General features: G+C 38.4%; 1 protein-coding gene across 8 annotated transcripts in view; it reads left to right on the plus strand.

The window, feature by feature from the left end:
* Positions 1 to 13,692, plus strand: part of vps13c (vacuolar protein sorting 13 homolog C) — a 52,531-nt gene extending 38,839 nt beyond the window's left edge. For 7 of the 8 annotated variants that reach the window (XM_074665586.1, XM_074665588.1, XM_074665589.1 and 4 more), the window contains 16 exons: positions 44 to 125; positions 290 to 359; positions 1,591 to 1,702; positions 1,779 to 1,892; positions 1,972 to 2,102; positions 2,222 to 2,303; positions 2,499 to 2,612; positions 2,871 to 2,946; positions 3,649 to 3,812; positions 3,889 to 3,934; positions 4,035 to 4,158; positions 6,575 to 6,689; positions 10,034 to 10,125; positions 10,239 to 10,362; positions 11,582 to 11,665; positions 11,790 to 13,692. In XM_074665586.1, coding sequence (XP_074521687.1) covers positions 44 to 125; positions 290 to 359; positions 1,591 to 1,702; positions 1,779 to 1,892; positions 1,972 to 2,102; positions 2,222 to 2,303; positions 2,499 to 2,612; positions 2,871 to 2,946; positions 3,649 to 3,812; positions 3,889 to 3,934; positions 4,035 to 4,158; positions 6,575 to 6,689; positions 10,034 to 10,125; positions 10,239 to 10,362; positions 11,582 to 11,665; positions 11,790 to 11,891 — 1,632 coding nt within the window. In that variant the 3' untranslated portion in view covers positions 11,892 to 13,692. Of the gene's footprint in view, positions 1 to 43; positions 126 to 289; positions 360 to 1,590; positions 1,703 to 1,778; positions 1,893 to 1,971; positions 2,103 to 2,221; positions 2,304 to 2,498; positions 2,613 to 2,870; positions 2,947 to 3,648; positions 3,813 to 3,888; positions 3,935 to 4,034; positions 4,159 to 6,574; positions 6,690 to 7,472; positions 8,149 to 10,033; positions 10,126 to 10,238; positions 10,363 to 11,581; positions 11,666 to 11,789 lie in introns of those variants that run through there. The other variant, XM_074665594.1, reaches the window with a different exon arrangement.
* The last annotated feature ends 11,440 nt before the right edge of the window (positions 13,693 to 25,132 follow it).

Consider the following 25,132-nt stretch of genomic DNA (forward strand, 5'->3'; position numbering starts at 1 on the left):
CACAGAGAAACACATTTTCAGCTGACATGATTTTTCCTCCCAGGTGGATAATCAGCTGCCAGGTGCCATCTTCCCCATCGTCTTTCACCCGGTTCCTCCTCCTAAATCCATCGCTCTGGACTCAGGTGATGGTCTGACACAGCTTATACACACTTTTTGTTCACAGGAAAGTTTGACCATCGTCTGATTTACTGCTGTTAGAAAAAAGTCCAGAGGAAACAGAAAGTTCCCGACGAAGCTGTTCATGTTTTGATCTGGTCTGAGTCTCTCCATCTCTCTGTCTCCACAGAGCCGAAACCTTTCATTGACGTTTCCATCATCACCAGGTTCAACCAGCACAGCAAGGTCATGCAGTTCAAGTGAGTCACATCCAGTTCAGCCAACCAGTTTATCATGATGGTTAACCAGTTTATAACAAAGCTTACACAAAACCAGTTTGAAGTTTTTGAACATATTTTGATATGGGTACACTATGGAAACCCAGTTCTGCATGTGATTTCAAAAAAGGGGATATTATGATAGAAAAAATCCAAAATGCGAAGTCAAGATAATGTGATAGTAATTCAAAAATATGAAATGAGAAATTAGATATTTGAAATTTAAAGTTACTATTATTAATCTCATGACTTTTATTATATATTGAAGTTTTATTTAAATAAGGACTGTTTATCCCATATTTTGCTATTAATCTCATAATTTTGACATTTTATTTCAAATTTTTCATTTATTAACCACAAAATTTGACTGGATTTATCATAACCCCCCACCCCCGCCCTCTAATTTATCTTTTCACCTAAGAAATAAGCTTTTCTGTCATATTCTATTTTTTTTTCTCATCTCAAAAGTTTGAGTTTTTAATTTATTACTAACATTTTTTAAACATAAAATTATTTTTATGTCTAATATTTATGACCTTATATGTATTAAAAATTACTTTAAATCTCAAAAGTTTGACTAAATATCTTGTGGTTTTCACTTTTTTTATTTTTCAAGCTTTGTTTTTTTTTGTTTTGTTTTTTTGTCATTTGTTTTTTTCATGAAAAACATTACCTAAACTTTTAGGCTCATGATTTTAATTTAATGTTGAATATTTATCTCTGAATTTTGACTTTTTATCTTAATTATTTTCTGTTTTATCTCAGCACTTTGAAGTACTACAGTGAAATTTTAGCTTTAACTGTTAGTTTGACTTTTCAATTTCCCCTTCCCTTTTTTTATATATATTTATGACTCAGTGTCTCACAATTTTGAATATTATATCATGATTTTGATGTAACCCCTTTTTTAATGCCTGAATTTCTAGGTCTGTATTTAATTAAGGTCTAATCTTTTTTTTTTACCTGTTAAAAAAAGGTCTTTTATTGTTAACCAATTCTCAGAAAAGCCAAAATTCGGTTTCATTTGAAGGCACACTAGTTTAATATGAATCTACACCAGACAGTGCTGAATCAAATAATTTATAATCAAAATAACACGGTTTAATAAAGGGTAGCTCAGTTAACATGAATGTTAACCAGTTTTCTAGGAAGGTTTGATAGCTTTAAAAGAAGGTAAACGAACATGGGTGATGAATGTTCATCTGCCCTTCAGGTACTTCATGGCTCTGGTTCAGGAGATGGCAGTGAAGATCGATCAGGGCTTCCTGGGAGCAATGCTGGCTCTGTTTACACCGGCTGCTGATGCCCAGGATGACAAACAGAAGGTAGAGGGAGGCTTGATGTTTAACTCTCTGACACATGAACAGCACAGTTTGAGGATTAACATTTGAAATGTTTCAGACGAAGCTGATAGAGAAAGATCTGCAGCAGCTTCAGACAGAGCTGACAGAGGCGTCACTCAGCGACGCGTCAGGACTCAGCTTCTTCGAACATTTCCACATCTCGCCCATCAAGGTGAGGAGAGGCTCAGGGTTGGAGCACAGAATAGAGATAATGAATCATTGCCAACCTGATTTGATGTTTGATCTCTCAGCTCCACCTCAGCCTGTCTCTGGGCTCCAGCGGGGATGACTCTGCTAAAGAGGTAGCAGCCGTTCAGTCGCTCAACTTGTTGCTGAAAAGTATTGGGGCCACACTCACGGACGTTGACGACCTCATCTTCAAGTGAGACACTATCTGCTACTCTCGGAGTGATAGTTTTGTTGTGGAGAAATGCATTCTGGGTCATTAAGTCTGTATCAGAAACAACCTCTAATACCACGCTAACACTCTTTCTACGTCAGATTGGCCTTCTTCGAGGTGAAGTATCAGTTCTACCACAGAGACAAGCTGATGAGGACGGTGGGCCGACACTACAGTGAGCAGGTATTGAAATAACCCATCTGTGTTGGATTACGTTATGCTGTTTTAGTCTTGGGTATTCCAGTCTTTACAGTTTATTTCAATGAAATGGTTCAAATCCACGGCAACTGTTTCATAAGTTGACCTAAACAGTTTTAAATGTGAACTAAAGACTGATGATTATCTGATGTAATAGCACTTTATTGTTCCTGGTTTCAGTTCCTGAAGCAGATGTATGTCCTGGTCCTGGGTCTGGATGTTCTAGGTAACCCGTTTGGACTGATCCGAGGTCTGTCTGAGGGAGTGGAGGCTTTCTTCTACGAACCCTTCCAGGTGACAAACACAAGTAGCTTTTATGAAGCAGCAATGTTTTTGTGGCTATGGATAGTGTAACTGATATTATTCTGTTTTTCTATTCAGAAATGTAAAGATTAGTTTTAAAGTTTTAGACCAAATCTGCTCCTCAATGTGCTGTATGTCTGCTGGAAGCTGATACTGCAGATAATAATTAAGTGCCTGTATGACTGAAGTCCATGCTCATGTTTCATGTGAGTGCTCGTCATAAATCACACTACTTGCTGTGTCCACCAGGGGGCGGTCCAGGGTCCAGAGGAGTTTGCAGAAGGTTTTGTGATTGGAGTCCGAAGTTTGCTGGGTCACACAGTCGGTAAGAAACAAAACCAAGGGCAGCTGCTTTTGTTATGATTTCCAAATAGTCCATCAGCAGTGATGATAAAAAAAGTAGGCACACGTTTGAACGCTGTCTTTTCTGTCACTCAAGCCACAATTTTCAGAATATAAAATATCAAATATAAAACAATTCTGTTCAAAAAGAAAAAAAAGTATTAATTTAGATGTCTGAGAAAGTCTTGGACAAAAATGACAATTTTAGAATACTCTTTCTCACCAGGGAATTCTAGAATTGTATTTTTTCTTCAAGATTCTAGAATTATTCTTTTTCCCTCAGAGGTCTGAAGTTATTATTTTTTTCTGAGAATTCTAGAATTCTCTTTTTTTCCCTAAGAATTTTAGATTTTCTTTTTTCTCAGATTTCTAGAATTCTCTATCCCCCTCGATATTCTAGAATTTTCATTTTTTCCCTCAGAAGTCCAGAATTCTCATTGTTTTCACAACAGAATTTTAGAATTGTTTTTTTCCCTTAGAATTTTAGAATTGTCCCTTGTTCATACACTATGCTTTAGTAAATGTCTAAATGTTGAGTCAGAGTTGCTCTGTGAAATATAGGCGTTTTCCCAGAATGCATTGTGGGTAATCTAGGAATTATTTGTGGATCAGCAAAGCTGCCGTATGAAAATGACAGCTGTCTGACAGATGGTTCTGACCTGTCCTTTTCCCTGGCCTCCTGCAGGTGGTGCTGCAGGTATGGTCTCCAGAATCACTGGGTCAGTGGGAAAAGGTCTGGCAGCGATCACCATGGACAAAGAGTACCAGCAGAAACGGCGAGAGGAGATGAACCGGGCGCCAAAAGACTTTGGAGAGAGTCTGGCTAAAGGAGGGAAAGGACTGCTGAAGGTTGGGATCTGAAGAGAGTTCATCAGCTGATCTGAGGTCAGCGTAAGATGGTCTCTAACACTGTGTGTCTCCACAGGGCGTCGTTGGCGGAGTCACGGGCATCGTCACCAAACCTGTGGAGGGTGAGTGTTGATCAAAACAAGTTTCTTTTAGCTCATTAGCTGGTGAGCTAAAACGTCAGCTGGTGTATTAACCTGTCTGTGTGTGTGTGTGTGTACGCAGGAGCAAAGAAGGAAGGAGCAGCAGGCTTCTTCAAGGGCATCGGGAAAGGCCTGGTAGGCGTGGTGGCTCGACCCACAGGGGGCATCGTGGACATGGCGAGCAGCACGTTCCAGGGCATCCAGAGGTTCGCTGCTTTTCATGAAAGCTCTCTACATGTTTGTGTTTCTGTCATCAGAGTGTGTCTTTTCTTTCTGGGGTAGTTTAATCTGTGTGTTTCTTTTCTCTGATAGCGTCAGTATCACACTTGATGAAGATCTTCCTGTGTCTGTGTGCTTCCTGTCTGCTCACTAATTTTTATATTTTCTGCTTTTGTTTTCTGTCTCGTATTGTTGTTTCCTGGAGTTTCGTTCTTTCTGTTTCTTGTGGTGTTGGTGTGTGAGTATTTCTCATCATGGCCACTAAAGCTGGACTCCTTTACCGCAACTCAGAGTCTGACATTCAGGGTTAAGACCAGGTCATATCTAGAACCATATTTGGCATTCCTTAAACACTTCCTGTAAATCTGAGTCAGACTGAAGGGTGAGTTGAAGGAGGCGAGCTTCAGTGGCTGCACTTGTGCGTTTTTGCATGTTGTTGTTCTGCAGCAGTTTGATGGTAAGTTGTTGCATCTTGTCACAAATAAAATCCTCATGGTTCATGCTCACAGCATCCATCACCGTAACAATGCTCGTAGCCCCGCCCTCTCAGCTTGCTGTGGCATCTTGAGGTGCACAGGCCACGCCCCTCTGAATGAAGGCGGGAAAATATCACTGATAAGACTTGTTGGGGAAATAAAGCCAAACTGGAGAGCTGAATGAGGCATGACTGAAATAAAAGTGTATCTTTTCAGGAAAACAACAAATGCTGACACTTAAAGAGTGTCTGACTGAGACGAACTGGAGGTTGACTCTACTATAAATTTTGGTCAGGACATAACTTGATGTTCCTGTTTGGATGAGTTTTACAAAGCCTGTTCAAAACTGAAGCATTTCTTTCTAACTTTGTAACACCTGGTTTATGTATTATAAAGGCTTCTAACCTATCAGGAATAGAGCAGAACCATGTAATATGCCAGGGGGGGAATCACGATATGTTAACAAAGGGATGTCAAATAAAGTCTTATAAAGGTTTAACACCATGAATCCAAAATAAACTACACTAATATCAGAGTCAAACAAAATATCTATTACATTTGTCATCCTGGATTTGTTTTACATGAAGAAAAGCCTGTAGATATTTTTGTATTGATAGATGGTATTAAAAATGTAATAAAGGGTTGTACTATCAAAGATGTATTTAAAAAAAAATTATACCACAGGGGGAGCCCTTGGACCATTGATAAGGTTCGAGGACAGGGATTCAAACAGTCATATTTTGCTCAAATTTATTTGTAAATCTTTACAGGAAGGGTTCAGGAAGTCTTGATCTTTTCTAGGGAAACTTGTCATTAAAGTTTCTTGGAAGGTGTGTTATAATTAATTGTAGACAGGATGATGATAACACCAACGTAAATATCCGAAGTTCTGAAGATGTTGGCACGTCTGGAAAGCGCATGATAAATGCTGAGTATGTGTGCATACAAGGTTTTACGTTTCTTTATTGTTCAACTTTATTTAATTTGTCAGGTGTTTAAATTGTGGTAATTTATATAACTTGATAAAGAAAAACAGCATCTAGAGGCACTGTGAGGAGCTTTTGTGTTTGTGGATGCTGATGCCCCTTCTGGACAATGTCGGTAGTGTTTTTCTGAAAAAAAAAAAAAAAAATTCCCACAAACACCGTCTCCCTCTGTGGTAAAGACGTGTCTTATTTGGGAGTGTGGTAGTAAATGAATGAGTACAGCTCTTCTTTTTTTGAGACAGCTTTCAGGATGCAGAGCGATTATTGTTGATTGTAGGTGTGAAATTATTAACTGTAACTCAACAACTAAATTTTTTTAAACGCAGATTTACTCTCCTTAAAGGTGAGCAGACATACCAGTTTATATTCCTCATGACATCCGCGCTTCTGTTAAATTTAAAACTGAACATAAGGTTGGGAAACAAAAAAGAAAAAAAGAATTAACTTACCCTAGCACTAGTAACAATCTCATTTTACTACCTACGTCATAATGAGTGATATTATTTAAAACCAGGTCAAAACTCCTCTCAGTGCCTTTAAAACTTAGTTTATTCTCTGGTTGTCTGGAAAACCTGCTTCCGTTCCTTAAACATCCCCACCCTGCTTCAGTGATCTTCATCCTCCTCCTCTATGGGAGGCATCCATCTGTCATGTGACACATCAGTCAGTTCACCATAACCTGTTAATATTACTGTTTCATGCTGTCACTGTAGAGGCCAAGAAAGGTGAGACATCCAGCTGAAAACAGCATCGTGTGCACTAAAGAAAAGTCTGCAGTCTGCAGTGGTTGCTCTGTGTCTGAAACACACTTTTATTTATTGATATGAAGTCCGAAAGAGCTCATACAAACAGCTGATAGGCTTCTTTTACTTTCAACTCAGTCAAATCAATTTGTTGATTTGTGAATGTTTGTGAATGTTTGTGCTTCCTGGCGTCCTCAGAGTGGCGGAGTCGACGGAGGAAGTGAACAAACTGAGGCCGGTGCGTCTGATCAGGGAGGATGGGATCATCAGACCGTATGACCTGACAGAATCACAAGGTTTTGACCTCTACCAGGTGAGATCTGTTTGTGAAAGAAATGTCTGTCTGTATATTAACATAAGCTGTGAAATTAGTGGTGATGTTGTCAGGTTGTTACTCCAAAATCAGGATACAGCATGATAGGATCAAGCAGAAACCTCTGGTTTTTAAAAGTAGAGCCAAACCAGAAGTGTGTAAAACTTCAGTTCCAAGAATGTCCACTAGAGGCTGTCAGCTGAAAAACCAGAAACCACATACACACCCTTTCAAAAAGCAGATCTTTACAGCAGAGATAAACATGTTTACAGCCTGGTTAACAAAAAATCATGATCATAAGTTTCAAAACTCTCCTCCAGAATCAAATGTCACAGAAACTATGTCCACATTCAAACAATCCATGGATATACTATCATTTTTGTTCTGTTCAATTGTATTCTATTGTATTACATCATGTTATTTTATGTTATGTAACATTTAAATTACAGACATTTATTTTACTCATAGTTACTTTAAGTTGCATACGTTTCGCTAGCTCAGTTGCATGACATCGCACTACATGAGGCTAATTTTTTGTGTGTGTGTGTTACACTGTGCTACATTACTTTTTGTTTAATCAGTTAAGTCAGGTGCGTTGCCTTGCATCACTTTATGTTTTATAACATCATCAAGGAACCTGGCGAGTGTGTTTCTGTCTGTGTGGAGTTTCCCTTTAACTGGATGCTCTTTGGTGATTTTCTGCTTAAACCTGCTTCTAACCCTTTTTCCTCCTCTGCTTCTTCTTCTTCTTCTTTTTGTTCTTGTGTTTTGTGTCACATGCAGCCGGATGAGGAATAAACAGGGTTTGCCTGAGTCGACTTAATAATCCAAGTGCTTTTAACCACAATAACCTATATTTATCCTTTATAAGAACAGTGTAATGTTAAATTAATCATACTATATATAAATAAAATATATACTGGAATTTCTACATTAGTATTGTATAAATATTGTTTGTCAGGCTTTAATCTATTGTTCCGTATACACCAAAAACTTGTGCTGATATACTTCAGGTTTCTATGCATGCCAAACCAATCTCCTGCTGTCATACCTCAGACATTTTTACACTCTGCTTGGCTTCTTACTTTTTTTAAACGACCAAACTCAGCTTTTATTTCTGAAATACTTGAGTCACTTTTATTTTAGATAATCATTTTTATTATAGTTTTTGTTTCTTAACGTTTATAATTTATTGATCCATAGACAGATGATGAATCAGATTTTATTTTATTATCTCTCTCATAGATCTTGGCACTATTTTTGTATGAGACTGTAGCATCACTTTTCATTCCCAGTGTGTAAATAGTGGTAAATATTATTCTGTCTTTGTGATTTTTGTATAGCTCAGTCTGAACTTATATATCTGTGACGTATGCATGACCTCTTACCTCTCATGCTTGTGTGTTTAACTCTGTATGTGTGTGTGCTGGTGGGTGTGTGCTGATCTTTAATAAAACTCCCTCCATTTTGAAAAATTTGATTCTTTCAAACATGTCTGATTTCTTTCTTCTTATTTTATTGAAGCTTACTTTCCGCTCAGGGTACAAATAAAATTTGTTCTATTGGATTCTGTGTGGTTTGATTCTATGCTCTATTTCACCCTGCTTTACTCTATTCTTTTTATATCTGTTCTGTTACGCAACATTACACAATGTCACATGTGGCTGTGGTTATGCTTTTTCAATTTCGTTCCATTACATTCTCTTCTGTTTAAAGAATGTTACATTACGTGTGTTAAGTAATGACTAAGGCTGGGACGATATGCTAGTCTCGCGATTAGATTCTATTACAATATTTGGGGTGCTGATTCAATTTAAATTGCGATTCTTCGATATTTACAATTTTTTCATTTTAACACTAGACCATGTGAAAAAGTAAAATGATGCTGACGTTAATGTCTCCAAACTTTATTAGGAGCCATATTTTCCCATAAAATGTGCGTCATGTGAGTCAGAGAGAAACATTTCACTCTCTGCTGGAGAAAAGTGGTAACTTTTTTCCAATCCAGTTTATAAATTAAGACTGAAATGAAGAATTTGAAATTGAAAACAAAATTGATTTTTTCTCCTGATAAATCAGGATAAATCCTGAGAATCCTGATTTTGGTATTGTCAAACAAAAAATCCCAATATACCGATTTTAATATTTTTCTATTATCCCTAGTTTTGATGCCTCACTCTATGTTTTGTTGAACTGAATAGGAATCTCCTGTGATAGAGTAATGTTTATTTCTGTGTAATCTCTGTTCTTTAGTCAAACTTCAAGCTGAAAATCCTAAATCAGAGTTTTCTTGGGAAACGTTATCTAACTGCTAAGATAAGATGGCTGCGGCAGACTAGTAAATGTAAGGTCCGGCAGCACTGGCATAGTGTAAAGAATCGATAAGGGAAACGTTAAATATGAAGGCAAACGATACTGATGGATTAAAACATTTTTTATTAACTAATTTCTCTTGATTATATTATGCTACGTCAGATACTTTCACGTTGCGTTTTGTTGTTTTGTTTGTTTGTTTTTTTCTGTTTCATTTTCCTCTATTAGGTTCTATTTTCCTTTAATTTCATTGTTATCTACTCTGTTTCAGCTACATTCTGTTTCATTACAATCCATTACATTTATTATCTTCTGTTCTGATCCAGTGTATTACTGTATGTTTTGTCCCATCCCCTTCAGTCTCATTCTGCTCTGTCCATTCTTTTTTCAAGTTCTGCCGCATTATTAAGTTTCCCGTCTTGACCCTTTCATTGTCATTCTCTTTTCCATTTTTCAGCCTTCAAAGGAGTTTGTTCCAGAGTCCCATTGGTGTTTGTGTCATGCTCCATCTTTAGCTCTTTTATTTCTTTGTTTTTCTGTCAGAGCCACAACCCTTTGTTCTCGGATGCTCTTCTTCTTTTCTTTGTTGTTTTTCTCCTCTTAAGAGAACCTGACATCAAACTGACCATAACGGAGGATTGATGTGTTTACTGTCAGTCCCTCAGAGTCTGAGATCACAGCTCGGTCCCCAGCAGTCGTCTGTTCTGCACATTGAGTTTGAGTTCATTGAGTTCTCTTCAGAGCACACATTCACATAGAATAGATATTATTATGTTGTTGCTTACTGTTATGGATGCACTGTGATCCTCATGCTTGCAGTCACACACAGAGAAAACATGACAGTGACAGTTGTAGAAACGCTGCTGTGAGAAATGTATGGATAAGAGCTAGATGTGCTCATTCTTCTCACACTGGACCACATTTAGTCTCTTTATGATCCAATTTAGATCACCTGTTATCCTCCTGTGTGGTGTGTGTTATCTGATGTGTTGGTGTGTGTGTGTTTGATCATGTTGTGTTTGTGGCTGCAGCGCTCAGAGATCAAACAGCTGGAAGGGGAAGTGTTCAGAGATCACTGTGTGTATCCTGGACACAGGAAGACGAACATCATCGTTACTAACAGGTAACAACCTCACACGTTGTTTTACACCATTTTATGTTTTTTTGGTCTTCATTTGTGTTTTTATCACCATGATCTTCTTATTGAATCAAAACCACATCTTTTTGGTTGTGCAGGAGGGTGATGTGTGTGAAGGAGATCGACTTTGTGGGACATTTCAACAAAGACTGGGAGTGTCTGTATGAGAACTTCTACCGTCCTCCGGCTGTGGTCGGAACTGAGCTGAAGATTTACTGCAAGGTACCAAAATCATAGAGATTGAGACAAAACTGGAGCTGAATTCACCTCAAACAGGACTTCACACTCCTACTTTAGAGTTTATCACAACATTACATTAAAAGAAGAGCTTAAACTTTAACTGAGACTTCACAGAGCGCTGTCTGCCCTGTGATTTACACTGTAAAGTCACACTTTTGAGATAAAAAAGTCAAAAAAGTCTTTTCTTTCTTTCTTTCTTTCTTTTTCAACATGAACAAATGATTATTTAAAAAAACAGAATAAATACATAAAAAAGGAAACAGGGAAAAGAAAACAACAACCAAGGATCCAAATAAGTTTGTCTTTTGTATATTCAAAAAGGAGTGAGAGGAAGTCCAAACTTCACTAGCTCCATGCATTCATCTTACGTGCATAATAAGAATTAGGCCACTTCTAAATGGTAGAGATAATGAAAACAACAATAATGATTATAATAATGATGATGATAAAAATAATAAAAACATAAACAAAACTAAAAAAAATACTAGTGATATGAAAGAAATAATAGTGAAGAGAAGACTCATTAAACAAACAAAATTAGAGAAGTAAAAATTACATATAGTTTTATTTAAGAAGTCACATTTAAAGAAAAAATCAAATATTAGATTAAAAAAATCCTTTTAGAAAAAAAGGTTACAATTTTGATATACAACTCACATTTTTGGAAAAAAAAACTCTATGTAAAATAAGTTTTGAAATATTTTAAAAAACACACAAACAAAAAAAAAACAAAGCCCAAGTTAAAAAAAAGTCACATTTCTGTGAAAAAACTTACAGTTCCCAGAAAAAAGTCTAATTTTTTATTTAAAAAAGTGTAATTTCTATTACAAAAATCAGATTATGTAGAAATGAAAAAAATCTGACATAAAAAGTAAACTCTGAAATTAAAATCGCCATTTCTCGGAAAATAAAAAAGGTCAACAGATTGAATCAATAAGTTGTCTTAAGATTAAAAAAAAATTCTCACTTCTTTGAACAGTTATCCCATTTCTGCTGTAAATACGTAAATAGGGTCACTGGCTTTTTAAAGCTTTTTGTGTGTGTGTGTGTGCATGTGTATGTGTGTGCTTGTGTGTGTGTGTGTGTGTGTGTGTGTGTGTGTGTGTGTGTGTGTGTGTGTGTGTGTGTGTGTGTGTGTGTGTGTGTGTGTGTGTGTGTGTGTGTGTGTGTGTGTGTGTGTGTGTGTGTGTGTGTGTTTCAGGAGACGCAGAAGTTGAAGCTGCCAAAGAGAGACAATCATGAGCCAGTGAGAAATATCCAGCTCAAAGATGCAGTCACTGCTCAGGTATGCACAAGTGTTCATGTGAGTGTGTTTGTTTATGTATATGTAGGTATGTAGGTATGTGTGTGTGTGAGAGTGTGTGTGTGTCAAGCGTCTCCCTCACCTCCTCCCTGTATGTCACCCACAGAAGCTGCAGGCGGCCATATCTGACGCTCAGGTGGCGCAGCAGCAGCACCGCATGGCGAGACAGAAATCCCAACGCTTTCTGAAACCAAACAACAAGCACTGATGTCACTTCCGGTTCAAAGCTTTTTTACACACAGTGTACCTGTATAAGAAATGTAAACAAACACGTTAATCGACGGGTGACTCACCTGCTGCTACTGCCAGATCTGTGTTCACAGGATCAAGACGAGGCTCTTCCATTGCTTCCTTTCACTTTATTTTGCACTTTTTTCTCCTTTTTCTCACTTTTTATATTATTCTTCTCGTGTCGTGTCTTTTTGTTTGTCTTCAATTTTCTATGACTGATTCTCAGAGCCACATTTAAGACTTTCATCATGACCAGGAATAGGAAGGGATTGATTGATTGAAACTAAGTCGAAGAGACTAATAAACTTTCACTTATATCACTGCTTATTCTCATAATTTACTTCTCAGAGACTTGTGAGTTTATTTTTAAAATCTGGGTTTGTTTCAAATCTTAAATGTGGCTCTGAGTCTCTGTCCTGTTTGTTTAGTGCAGCTTTAGTGCAGATTTGAAGAATCAGGCTGACTTTGAATGAACCTGAGGTGAAGGTACTTTTATTTTGAAATCCACCTTTTTTATTTGAAACTTTTGAATACAGTGTTTGTTAAAAACAAAGGTCAGTAGAGATCAGTTCAGGAGATATAATGGTGGGATTTCTGTTCCTCTGCTTTAAAAAGAAAGGACAGAGGACAGGAAGAGCAAATAGTGAGGAAGGAAGAAAACATGTAGGATGGATGGGGGTAAGAAAGAAAAAAGATAGAAGGAAGCAATCAGACAAAAAATGGAGGAAAAATAAGGATAAACAAGGAAAAAGGAAGAAATGAAACGATAAGAGAGAGAAAGGAAGGAAGGCAATAACAAGAGGCAAAGAAAGGAAGAAAAAAAAGTGGAGAATGGAAAGCAGGAAGGAAGGAAACAACAAGAAATGGGGACGGAAGGAGGGAGGGAGGAAACAATAGGAAAGACGAGGAAAACAAAATATATAGGAAGGAAGGAAGGAAGGAAGGAAGGGAACAATAAGAAACCGAGAAGAAAAGGAGGGAGGAAATAATAAGAAAGACTATAGAAGGAAAAAAGAAAAAAGTGAATTAAGAAATTATAAGAGGGGTGATAGGAGAAAAGGTAGGAAACAACAAAATAGAGAAAAAAAGAATGAAACAACAAGAAAGGAAAAGGAAAGAAGGAAGTGAAGAAAGGAATACGTCCTGGATATGGCTTCCGTCTGCTGCTTCTGCCAGTGAAAAACATCAGAATCTTCTCTTCCTTCGTACGCCTGCTGAGAGCCTAAACTGTTCTGTTTCTTTGTATGCTTTTCTGTTTTTGATTGTTTTTATTTTTTCAGCCCATTTTGTAAAAGAAAAATATTTTTTATTTTCAAACAGCTGATGTATAAAACTGCTGGAGGAGTCAGGATGATCTCCGACTGAGTAAAAGGAAGAAAAGAATGTAATGTTTTTGTTTTAATGATCAAAAACACATCGATGCCTCTCTGTGTTTATATAAGTTTGTTCTTTTTTATTTTGTTTTATTTTCAGTTCAGTGTTTTTTGATTAACTGTCGTGGGTGTTTGGTCCCTGCTCTTCAGCTGCAGGCTGCACGTTAAAAGATGAAGCCATGAAGACATGCTGCACTATGGATGTTAATGCAATAATCAGAGTTTAGATGATGAGGATGATGAAGATTAAAAATCACAGTTTAGAAACGAAAGAGCAAACAGAGTTGTGATCATGAGCTCTGAACTATTTGATTCAAACCTGCCGACTTCAGACTTCATGTTCTTTTGAAATTTTTGCTGTAACCAAATTTCTGTCATAACAACTAAATAAACAGACCTTGGTATAACTCAGGGCTTTATTTTTGATCCTTTTTGTTTTCAAGTAAAACAATCTTTGTCAGGAGTAATTAGTTTCTATGTAATTTAGATTAAATGTTGAGTTTTACAATGTCTTTAAAGATACAAATGCCTGTACTTATTGTGAAAATCTATTAATTACACTGTTTATTCTTCTTGTTTTTCCAGCTATATGTTCATGTGTTGAGGTGCCCTGATGCTCGTGTTTATTTTGAGTTTTTTTTTTTTTTGTTGTTACAATCCAACCAGCAGGGAGCAGCACTGACTCTGATCCTGAACCCGCACTCAACTTTCGGATTTGGATGGATTGTGGATTTACTCTCACTGCTTTCAAATGTGAGTAAAAGTTAGTACACACACACACACACACACACACACACACACACACACACACACACACACACACACACACACACACACACACACACACACACACTCACATACACGTGGGGCCACAGCTCTGGGTCCAGATGGTTTCCAGATGTTGGCTCCTTTGTTGATATATTAATATTCAAAACAGAGCTATCTCCTCATTGGCTCATTTTCTAGCTGAAGTAGGGTATGATTGGCTACCCATGAAAAGGAGCTCCAAGTGCATCCTGGGTAATTCTCCTGAAGTAATCTGACCTGAGATCTGCTGCTGTTGGTTGGGAAACATCTGGAACAGAAACAGCTGATCTCTGGGTCTTTGAAACAGGATGTATATCACAGGTCTGATCTGAGAGCTGATTGGTTCACGTCTGTGCAGCTGCAGAGATTTTAATATCAACTTTACTGCCCTTTTGTTTGTTTTTTTAATTATCATTTATTTTATCGAGGGTGGACTCTACTAAATATGGAGGGTGATACATAAAAAACACTTTATACTCACAGCCACGGTGCATTAAAGTTCTGCAGAACTTCAGGACAGCTTGATTGCAGCTGCTGTCTTGATTTCCAGGAGTTGTGACTCAACTTGAACTCTTGCACTGATGACTCAGACTTGAACGAAAGCAATAAGAGTTTTACTTTCAGGGATTTTAAAGCCAATGCAGAAAGAATGCTGAGATATGTAACATTTACATTAAGTACATTTCAGTAAACTTAAGCAGATTTTAGAATTATAGAGTTAGATCCAACTTTCCTCAGAAGTGTTGCAAAAGGGTTTTTAAAGCAGCCTTTTTTATTTTATCTGTACAGAGAGTTAAGCACAACTCCTCCACCAGAGGGAGCCAAACCTGCCTCATCCAGCTTCTGTTAAAGCGATCCAGGTTTCTCTTCTCTGGCTTCTGTGCCCCACTTTAGTTACAATGTTAAAGAGGGGGTATTCTGCTTTTGCATGTTTGAACATGGATATTAAGTGCCAATGCTGGACGTTCAGACTGAGCATGTGCAGATTTTTAAACCTTAAGTAGGGCTGCCATTCAAAAACGGCTTATGGTTTGCCATTGATTGCTCGGTGCCATCTGCCAGTTCTTGAGCAACACCTGTAGGTCCTCAATGACACCTGCCATTTCTTAGAGACACCTACCAATCACACAATGACACCTACCAATTGATGTGACTCATGCCAATCGCTCAGTTGCACCTGCCATTAACTCATTGAAACCCGCGAATAACTCATTGACACCTACCCAGGTGACATGTAAGTACGGCAACACCACTAAGACAAACCACACACAAGTCTGCAGTAACACAGTTTGTCATCTTGATCGGATTTTAGAATAAAATAAGAAAACTCATTGTCTGACTTCAGAGCAAAATTTTAAAGTGACAACATTCTTCAAGATAGAAAAAAAAACTTTATTGATCCTAAGGGGTGAGTTAGAGGTCTGGACAGCTGTTACTCAGAGATATAAATAGTAAAATTATAGAGGACATGACACAGAATGACAGTCATAGGATAAAGTGAAATGGTATGATAATGATAGACGGCAACAAGTTCACTCCAGGGTGTTGCAAACCATGTAGATGTATGATGTATGAAATGTAATGGAGTTGAATGTTGTCATTTGTCTTTTAAATGCATTAAAGTTTAAGTAAGAAGTTAAGACAGAAGACAGAAGGAAAAGCACAAACTCTGAAAATGGACCTCACTCATGTGAAAAATGACTCGTTGGTCTGAACACACCTTCATGCTGATGTCTCACCGTGAGAAATCTGAAACCTTCCTGCTCCATGTCTGTGGTCTGGCCAAAGTTCAAAACCATCAGTTTCTGGTGATGATGGAGGTCCAGCTTCCTGTCCTATTAGCAGACTTCTTCTCAGGACGTCAGTCAGCTGATAAACCGTCGCTCATCCTGTCTGTGATTTATTGTTTCCCTGACAAATGTTTGACGACTCCCTGTTCCTGAGCAGCTGAGAGGATGTGAAGATTCAGCACGTCTGCAGGTCGAGATCAGTCTGATTCAGGGACAGGGGGTCTGAGGAGTGAGGGTCAGGTTGAAACTAAGACGGAGATAGTTTTATCAAACTTTTTAGAGAAGTAGACACAAAGGGAAAAATTAATTAAAGAGGAAAGACCTGAGCAGGAAAAAAAAAACTTTTTAAAGAAAATAAAGAAAAGAAAAAATGAGAGAAGAGCAAAAAAAAAAAAAAAACAAAAAACAAAAAACACCAGAAACATAGAAGACTGAAGGATAAAAAAGTTAGTTGCAGTAACTCATTCAATTTCAACTATGAAGTGTGATTAACCACAGAAATTGCTTAATCTCAACATTTAGTCATGATATTTTGCTAAATCTCAACAGTTAAAATAATCCCAGAATTTCAACAGATTGTAACGGCTAACTTCTGGATCTCAGCAGCTAATTGAACTGAATCACTGAAACTCAGCAACAACTTATCCAGTAAGTAATGGTAATTTATTGTTTTTTTCTTAGCATTTAATTTTGTTTCATTGCTGAATCTTAATATTTAATGTCTGAAACTCAACAGCAACAGTCAATTTGGATTAATCACTGAAGCTTTAGTCAACTGGGATAAATCTCACAGTCAAAACAATCTGTTTTTCAATAGATAGCTGCAGTTGCTACCAGAATTTCAACTTTAATTTGTCAATCATTGAAGAGTCTCAACAATTAATCACAACTGACCACAATAAATCGTAATTAATCATACTTAACCAATTAATTTTGACATGAAAATCCAATTAATTGCTGAATCTCATTAATTAACAGTATAAATCACTAAATTTGATCAGTTAATAGGAATTTATTGCTGAATCTTAACATTAAATCACAATTAATCACTAAGTCTCAACAGTTAAAAGCAATTAATTGTTGATTCATAAATTAGTCCTGATGAATTGCTGAATCTCGAGAGATATACAACTGATTTCTAGATCTCATCAGCTTCTTTCTGAAACCCAGCAACGTATTGCCATTAATTGCTGTATTTATTTATGAATATCATCTGTAAACTGTTCAATGCAGAGTCCAGTCAATCATAATCAATTACTTAACCTTGACAGTAAGTACTTTATCACAAGGACAAACAGATTCTCAACAGTTTGAAAAAAATGTTTTAAGAAAAACAACAGCAACAACAACAACAAAAAAAACTTTACAAGTACACTTTTCTTAAACTGCAGGCAGGATTTTTTTTTTAGTCTTTTAACGCTTCAAGATGAGATTAATGTCAGGCTTCTTTAATGCACTGTGACTGTTCTTTTGTTTAAAATGTGATACACTAATAACTGTGGAAAACCCCCTCCACCTGCATCTCTGCTTCCTGAGTGGGGCACAGCTTCAGTACCAGCTCACCTGTTGCTCAGACTCTTTGATATTTAGGATATCTGTCTGCACGTGGTTACCTCATCACTGCAACAGTTTGAACCACAAACCAGTTAATCTCCATCAAAGACTAAAACCTTCCTCTAACTCGTACCTATTCCTGAACTCCTTCAACCCACGTCTCTGTCAGCACTGTGGGAAAAAAACACCCGTATAAAACATGAAAACCTGTCAGCACAAGGGGAAATAATCATCACCTTTATGAGAACCCAGCATTAAATGGTACACACCTGGAGAATAAAACACACCTGTAATCTACCTGCATCCGATGAACATGTTCTGCAGTGTAATAGAGCAGAACTGAAATCAGCAATTAGAGACCAAAATCCACAACTGGGTGCTCCTGAGAGGAGCTCAGAGCGGTTTTTATCTGTGATGTATTTATTATATTAAATATATAAGCCAACCAGGTCGACTCGTAGAGGAATATATTCCTTAAACCTCCTTAAAACCCACTTCAGGAGTCCTCCTCTATGACCCTGAGGGGATTCTCCATCCTTCCAGCCCTCCTGGAACCCGTTCAAGGATCCTGGAGTCCAGCGGGCGGATCTGTCAGTGTTTCAGCAATGAAAACAACTTTAACAGATGAAAACCGTCTGGAAAAGTCTGAGTGTCTATTTTAAGAGGCAGCTGAGCAGCAGACTGCAGCTTTGATAGTTTTCATCAAAATAAATCCAAAGGAAATCAAACAAAGAGTTTAAGTCTGAGGAGTCCACGCTGACCTCTGAGGACAGACCCAACTGATCCCTGATCAAAGTCTGGCTCCGCTTTTGTTTCCTGATTCATCTTCAGCAGATTTCAGCATCTTCAGCTCATGTTTGCTGTCAGATATCTGTCTGTGTTTCTTTCTTAAGGAGCCTGAAAACCAGCTTTAAGTGTTTCCCAACAAGTCGTAGACCTCCTTTAACCCTGAGCAAACTCTCTGAGCTCTGACTCAACCTGAGCGGCCTCCAGGAGACAGAGCTTAAAGTTAGAGCCAGCAGTCTTGCTCTGATGCGTCTTTTCTGCATTTGGAGCATGGCCCTTGTTGGCCACTGTGCTTGAAACCACCCAAGACCACAGGAAGATCCTTTAGACCTCCTTCAAGGGTTGCTCTGCAATCTTGAATGTCACCCTTGACCTGCAGGGGTCAAAAATATAAACAGATGCAGATGAAATTGAAGCTTATGTATCGTTTCAGCGTGATCTTAAAGTGGGGTTTAAGCAAGACTTCGAACTTTTTAATGAGACTCTCTGGATCAAAAGAAGCTGTTAAGACTGAGTCAGTGTTCATTAACGCGCATTGATGTTTTAACCCAGAATCTGTGTGTTTCATCCTGAAGTATTTCTTCAGAAAGCACCAGGAGACGACAGCTCTTTATGAAAACCTTCTTGTGTTTACCTCAGAGCTGCGTTGTCTGTAACCAAATGTTCAGTTTTAGCGACAGAGAGCTTCCTGTTTACTTTAACTTTCATTTAACTCAAACAAGTGCAGAACTTTGACCTTTTCTCGTCCTCCTCTGCTCCTCAGGTTTACGTCTGACTCACAGCTCAGGCTCCAGCAGCTTCACACTTTAGATTGTTGTGATGTCAGGACTCAGTTAGGCTCTCTGTGGGCTGTTTGTTATGTTACAGCACTAAGGATGAACTCACAGACTGTATATAGATGTGGATTTAACCTCTGAGTCAGAGCAGTCTGAAACCTGTCATCTTTATATGGACACAGGAGTTTCTCTGGTTCAACGGAAACAGTAAAGGTGGAAACTAGAGTCCTGACTAAGGCGACAACGATGCAACTTAAAACTTTAACAGCCCAAAAACTTTGTGAGATAAAAGTCAAAGCTTTGCCAAAAGCCAGATCACCCTGAAAACTCATGCACATAGTATTTGACTCTTCTTCTGATATTTATTCAGTTTTTTTTTGCAATGGAGCACAAAGCTTTGTGACACAACACATTGAATCACACCATATTTCAACCAAATACATTGTACCACATCACTTCTTCCACATCATCTTGTACCGCAATGCATTGTTCCCAATGCAGCAGCAGGGCACAACGCAGCAAAGCCCAAGGCTGGAGGGCACAAGGCAGCAGGGAGCAAGGCAGTAGGGTGCAACAAATGCATCATATCGCAATGTATTTCGTTATCTTGGGAATCACAACACAAGACAATGCAGTGAAGTGCAAAACGTCACATTGCATCTCATCGCATCACATTGCACTATATTGCTTCATTTCTTATCACATCGCATTACATCCTACCTTATAATATTGCATTGCATCACATAGTATCACATCATTCTGCATCCCATTGTACCTTACCAAATTGCATTGTACTGCATTGCAATGCATGGTACCATATCAAAAAGCATTGTATTATATTGCATTGCATTGTAGTGTACCGTATTGCAACATTCTGTATAATAGCGTAGCGTATCACAGCATAGCTTAATGCTTTGTATTGTGGTGTGGCGTCCTGCGGTGCATTGTAGTGTACCTTATCAGACTGTACCATATTGCACTGCATTGTATGGTACTGTATTGCATTACAGCGTGATACTGTATTGCAATGCATCATAAAGTATTAAAAACCATCGTACTATATTGCATTATATTATATTGTATTGTATTTGTATTAAATTGTATTATATTGTAGTGTACCGTATCACATTGTACTGTATCACGTGTAGCGTATAACAGCACATCATAACACAGCACAGCGTAATGCATTGTATCGTAGCGTAGTGTATAGCAGTGCATTGTAGTGTACCGTATCGCATTGTAGTGTACCGTATTGCATTGTACTCCATTGCATTATGGTGTACCATATTGCATTGCACTGCATTGCAATTCATCCCATCGTACCGAATCGCATTGTACCATCGTACTATGTTGCATTGTATTGCATTATATTGTGGTGTACCGTATCACATCGTACTGTGTCACGCGTAGCGTATCACAGCATGTCATAACATAGTACAGCATATTGCATTGCTTCGTACCGTAGCGTGTTGCAGTGCATTGTTGTGTACCAAAAACCATCACCCTTTATTGCATTGTATTGCATTATATTGTGGTGTACCGTATCACATCATACTGTATCGCGCACAGCGTATCACAGCATATCACTGCATATCACAGCATATCACAACACAGTACAGTGTATTGCATTGCTTCATAGCATAGCGTGTTGCAGTGCATTGTAGTGTACTGTATTGCATTGTACTGCATTGCAATTCGTCCCATTGTACCGAATCGCATTGTACTGTACCATACCATGGCCCATCACATTGCCTCACATCAAGTCAAATTGTATGATGTTGCATTGCCTTTCTGGTACTGTAACCCATCATACAGTGTTGCATGGCATCGTGCTGTATCATATTGTATTGCATCAGATGACCGGTGAACCCAATACTTTGAATCAAAATGCATCTTTTACATCGTCCTGTTTTGCATTGCATTGTTACACATCACATAGTATTGTTGTACATGTGGCATCATAATGCATAGCACACCATCACATTGTATGGTCTTACATCACAATCCAATGCATCGTGTATTAAGGCATCATGACCCTACACTCTACATACGGCTTAGCATCAAATCCCAACATAATATTGTCACATGTTGGTCATTTCAACTCTTTATGTACAGAATCAATAAGTTTTTGTTTATACTTTTGGTGTAAAAGCAGCTTTTGAAACTTTTACTAAGCCCGAAGAATTTATCCATAAACACCTCTCAAAAGCCTAGAGGACATAGTACGACATAATAAACATGTTTAACTGAACGTTAAAGCAGCATGAGGTGTTACCAGACATTCGGTCTGTGCATATCCACTCTTTAGTCTCTCTCTTGTCTTGTGTTGTACCACCTCATTTGTCTTCAGTAGAAAAAATGGATGGACTTCTGTTACAGACAAGTTCAAAAAAGTTCAAAGGAAGGGAAAGTAAGATTTACAGGAATCCAGTTTGATCAATTCCAGTGAATATCAGTCTGACGTTTCCAGATATCAAAGTCTGATTCTGGGGTCTGTTCAGGAAGGGCTGGTTTCCTCTGTCACTGATAAAAAAAAAAAAGAGCAGAAACACAAATGCCGTTCTTTTGTTCTTCTCCTCTGCTGTCTCCAGTGTGGTGGTGTTCTTCTTTTGTCTTTTAACTGGTCTTAAACTAGTAAAATGGAGGTATTTATCCCAGCAGATTCCCTAAGTGCAGCTTTCTTCTTAATGCTGCTCCTGTTGTTTGTGCAACAGCTTTTATGGCTGCATAAACCTGAGTTTAATGGGCGACTGTTTGAACAGCAGCACTGAGTCACGGTGTTTGTTCTCTGCTGGAAGTTAAACTCATTAAATTCAGTTTGTGGGAGGTAAAAAGAAAATAAAAAAATCACATCCTGACACACGCTCAGCATCAGGAGCAAAGCTGGAAGTTATTTTCACTCCTTTCACCATCATAGCATCAGTTTCTCCAGACTGACCTGCAAAACTTTAAGACTGGAGAGCAGAGACAGAGGGTTTGGGTTTTCTGAGTCACTCTGCGTGGCTCAGGTGTGCCACTCCTCTGTCTAAAAGCACGGATTAAACACGCCTGAGATTTCTTTCGGCAACACAGAACAGAGCGTCTTCCCTCCTTTGCTCTCTCTGTTTTCTCGTTGAGCTTGTTGAATGTCTGATTCAGCTGTTTGGGCTTTTTTTCCGGTAACCCTTTGATCGTGTAATAAAGCAAAGCCTCTGTTTTGAAGCATACAGCGTTGGGGTTTCCCAGGTATGAGTCATTAAGTTGGAGCATTTTCAGGTGTTGAGGAAACTTTGCAGAGTGTTTTGCAAACTAAAGCACGAGACAATGCAACATCATGTCATAATCATAATCGTGTCCTTTTGCTCTGTTTACACCATCCCTGGAGTGTTGTTGTTACGCAGCCATCCAGGGGGTTAGGATCGCAACATGAAAGAATCAAAGGATGTTCCCTCCCTGTCCCAAAACCAAAGCTTTCAATTAATGAAACTGATTTATTGAAGCTGACAAAGTGCAATAATGCAAGAACCAAAAGCCACAACATCAAACGAAACAAACCATCCCTTCAGCTTTAATCCAGATTTAGGGCCTGATTTTCCCCCTCCAGGGATCAGGCTGCACGGCCTGATTCAGGACTCAGCGTCACCAAATGTTTGTGTACTCGTACTGCTCACGGCAGCAAAAGCACACCAAGCTTCCTCGCAACTGATCTCCATAAACTTCAGTATTCAAAACTCACATCACACCCATCTGTTAGCATCTTCGCTGCTCCACTTCAAGCTCCTCCTCATCACCTACAGAGCCCTCAATGACCTCGCCCCCCTCACACCTTTGGGAGACGAAGCTTTTGCAATCGTAATCCCAACTCTGAACTCTCCCTCCAAACATCTACAACTCTGACACACTTTCCTCTTTTAAAAGACTCCTCAAAAACCTACCATTTCAAAATAAAAGCCAACAAAATGTACCCTCTACACCCTCTGTTATCTGTTTTTTGCAGTTTGTCTTTGAATATTTGTAGACTGCTGCATATGTCAAACCATTCATAATATTCTGGATGGTTCTAAATGTTCATATACCATCATACCGATGTGTTGCTGATGTGCTTTAACCATGAAGCTTACAAGAAGCTGCATCACCCAAACCACTTGGGTCACATATCAACGGCCTTCCCTCCTCACTCATGGTTACAGTAACTTTCAGGTTTTACTTCAGAATCAGAAATGCTTAATTAAACTGAGGGGTGAAATTTATTATTACCATTGCTCTTCACACAATACAACATACAATGAAATACAGTGATGAAATAAGAGATAGAGTAAGAACGAAATAAGCAGTAATTACCAAACCAGATAAAGTTTTTCTTCACTGGATTTATAAGCGGGTTACACTGTGTCATGCTACCATGGCATCACGCAATCATTTAACTGATGCGGCTATCAGCATTGAGCTTACATGCTGCCTACCACGAGGGGGGCACGGTTGGATGTGCAAACGCAAATAGGACCAGGCTTAATGGAGCCAACCCATATCAAACCGTACTGATCTAAACCGGACTGCTTGGTGGAAATGGGGCTTAGGTGATAGAGTATAAAGAAAGGATCAAGACAGAGGGACCGGTGATGTCCTTAAATTACTGCCCCTTTACAGGTATGACCTGGCCCTCAGAACAATTCAAAGTCACATTTTGAAAATAGAAATTGATTTTTTTTTTTTTATCATAGACCTATATGAGTCTGGCTTTTTAAATACAATTTTCCTTAGCTGTTATTGTTTTTTAATGTTATCTATTTGTAAATTTATAAGTTGGTTTATTTTTTTATTTGTTTACAAAAATCTAGATATTTTTTACGTCAAGTGACATTCCACAGTGATAGCGCATCTGAGGCTAATCGGGTACAGCTAGCCTGCTAAAAACCTCAACAACACAAAAAAATGGCGTAACTTTCAGAAAGGAAAAGAAAATATTCAAAATGCAGGATATTTCACCAGAAGTGGACGGATGATTTTTATTTTTAGTCAATGGATAGAAAAGGCTGTTTGTCTCATCTGTTAGGAAGCTGTTTTAGTGTTCAAAGAATCTGTGCTGGCATAAAATATAAAGACGTGTGAAAGCCTGTAGGGCCAAATGGGATCAGACAATCTGTCAAAGCAGTCCCGTTTCTAAATGAAGAGTATTTGGAAACACTGAAGACAGGGTTTGGTGTGCGACTCAGTGAATTACTCATTCACTCAAAAGAAATCTGTCAGTAGGCGTAGCAAATATTTAGTCTTGATAAAATCTCCTGGGATAAAATTCATCTCCACAATAATACTGTTTTTTTTTTCTTTTACAGACCGACCCTGGCCCCAGGTAGCGTAGCATTGGAAAATTTTTTGGTACAAAAATGTTCGACATATTTAAAAAGGTCAATCATAAAATCACAGAGCATTTGGGTTACAGTTCTCTGATTTAGGACCATTGTCTTCTTAGAGCACAACTGAAACAAGGCAGAAAGGCAGAAAATGATTGAGGATACATTTTCTTGAGGCATTCGGCACGACAAGACAAGGAAGCAAATACCCCCTCGATTGTTTTCTGCTCTTTCTGCGCTGCTCAAAGTCTCTCCTGGCTACACATTCCTTTCGTGCATCACTTGTCTCCCAACAACTATTGCAACCTTGAGTGAGGCGGGAACATGGTGCAACGGCAGACCAGTGCTGCACGAATCACCTGTGAATGAAAGATGCACTGTTTGGTATCCACAGACAAAGATCTGTGCACGAGACAGAGTGCACACTTCGACATAAAAACAAACACTCCATGCAAACGTCTCAATTACAGCCAAAGGTTTAAAAGTTTTCATGCAGAAGCAGACTTGGTGACAAAAAAACACCAAGAGGACTCAGAGAACACTAAGATCCTGCAGTGGGATTGATTTCACAGTGATACGTCTCAGTTTTCTCTCAGTGTTGTAACGTAATGCTCTCCGTATTCTTACACTGGTTTTTTATCGTTTGCTGAGCTGTTTTTCACTCTGTTCTCTCTCAGCGTTCCATGTGTTGGTGTCTCTCTTATTGTTCTCACAGAGTTTCACTGCGTACCGTCTCCAGCATTCTTACCCTGTAGCTGCATATTTAACGTCCTCAGTTGGGCGTGCATGTTTGAGATCTTCC

Source organism: Halichoeres trimaculatus, unplaced genomic scaffold, assembly GCF_033239565.1.
Source record: "Halichoeres trimaculatus isolate MK-OKI-2021-1 unplaced genomic scaffold, fHalTri1.1 fHalTri1_scaffold_3, whole genome shotgun sequence".
NCBI lineage: Eukaryota > Metazoa > Chordata > Actinopteri > Labriformes > Labridae > Halichoeres > Halichoeres trimaculatus.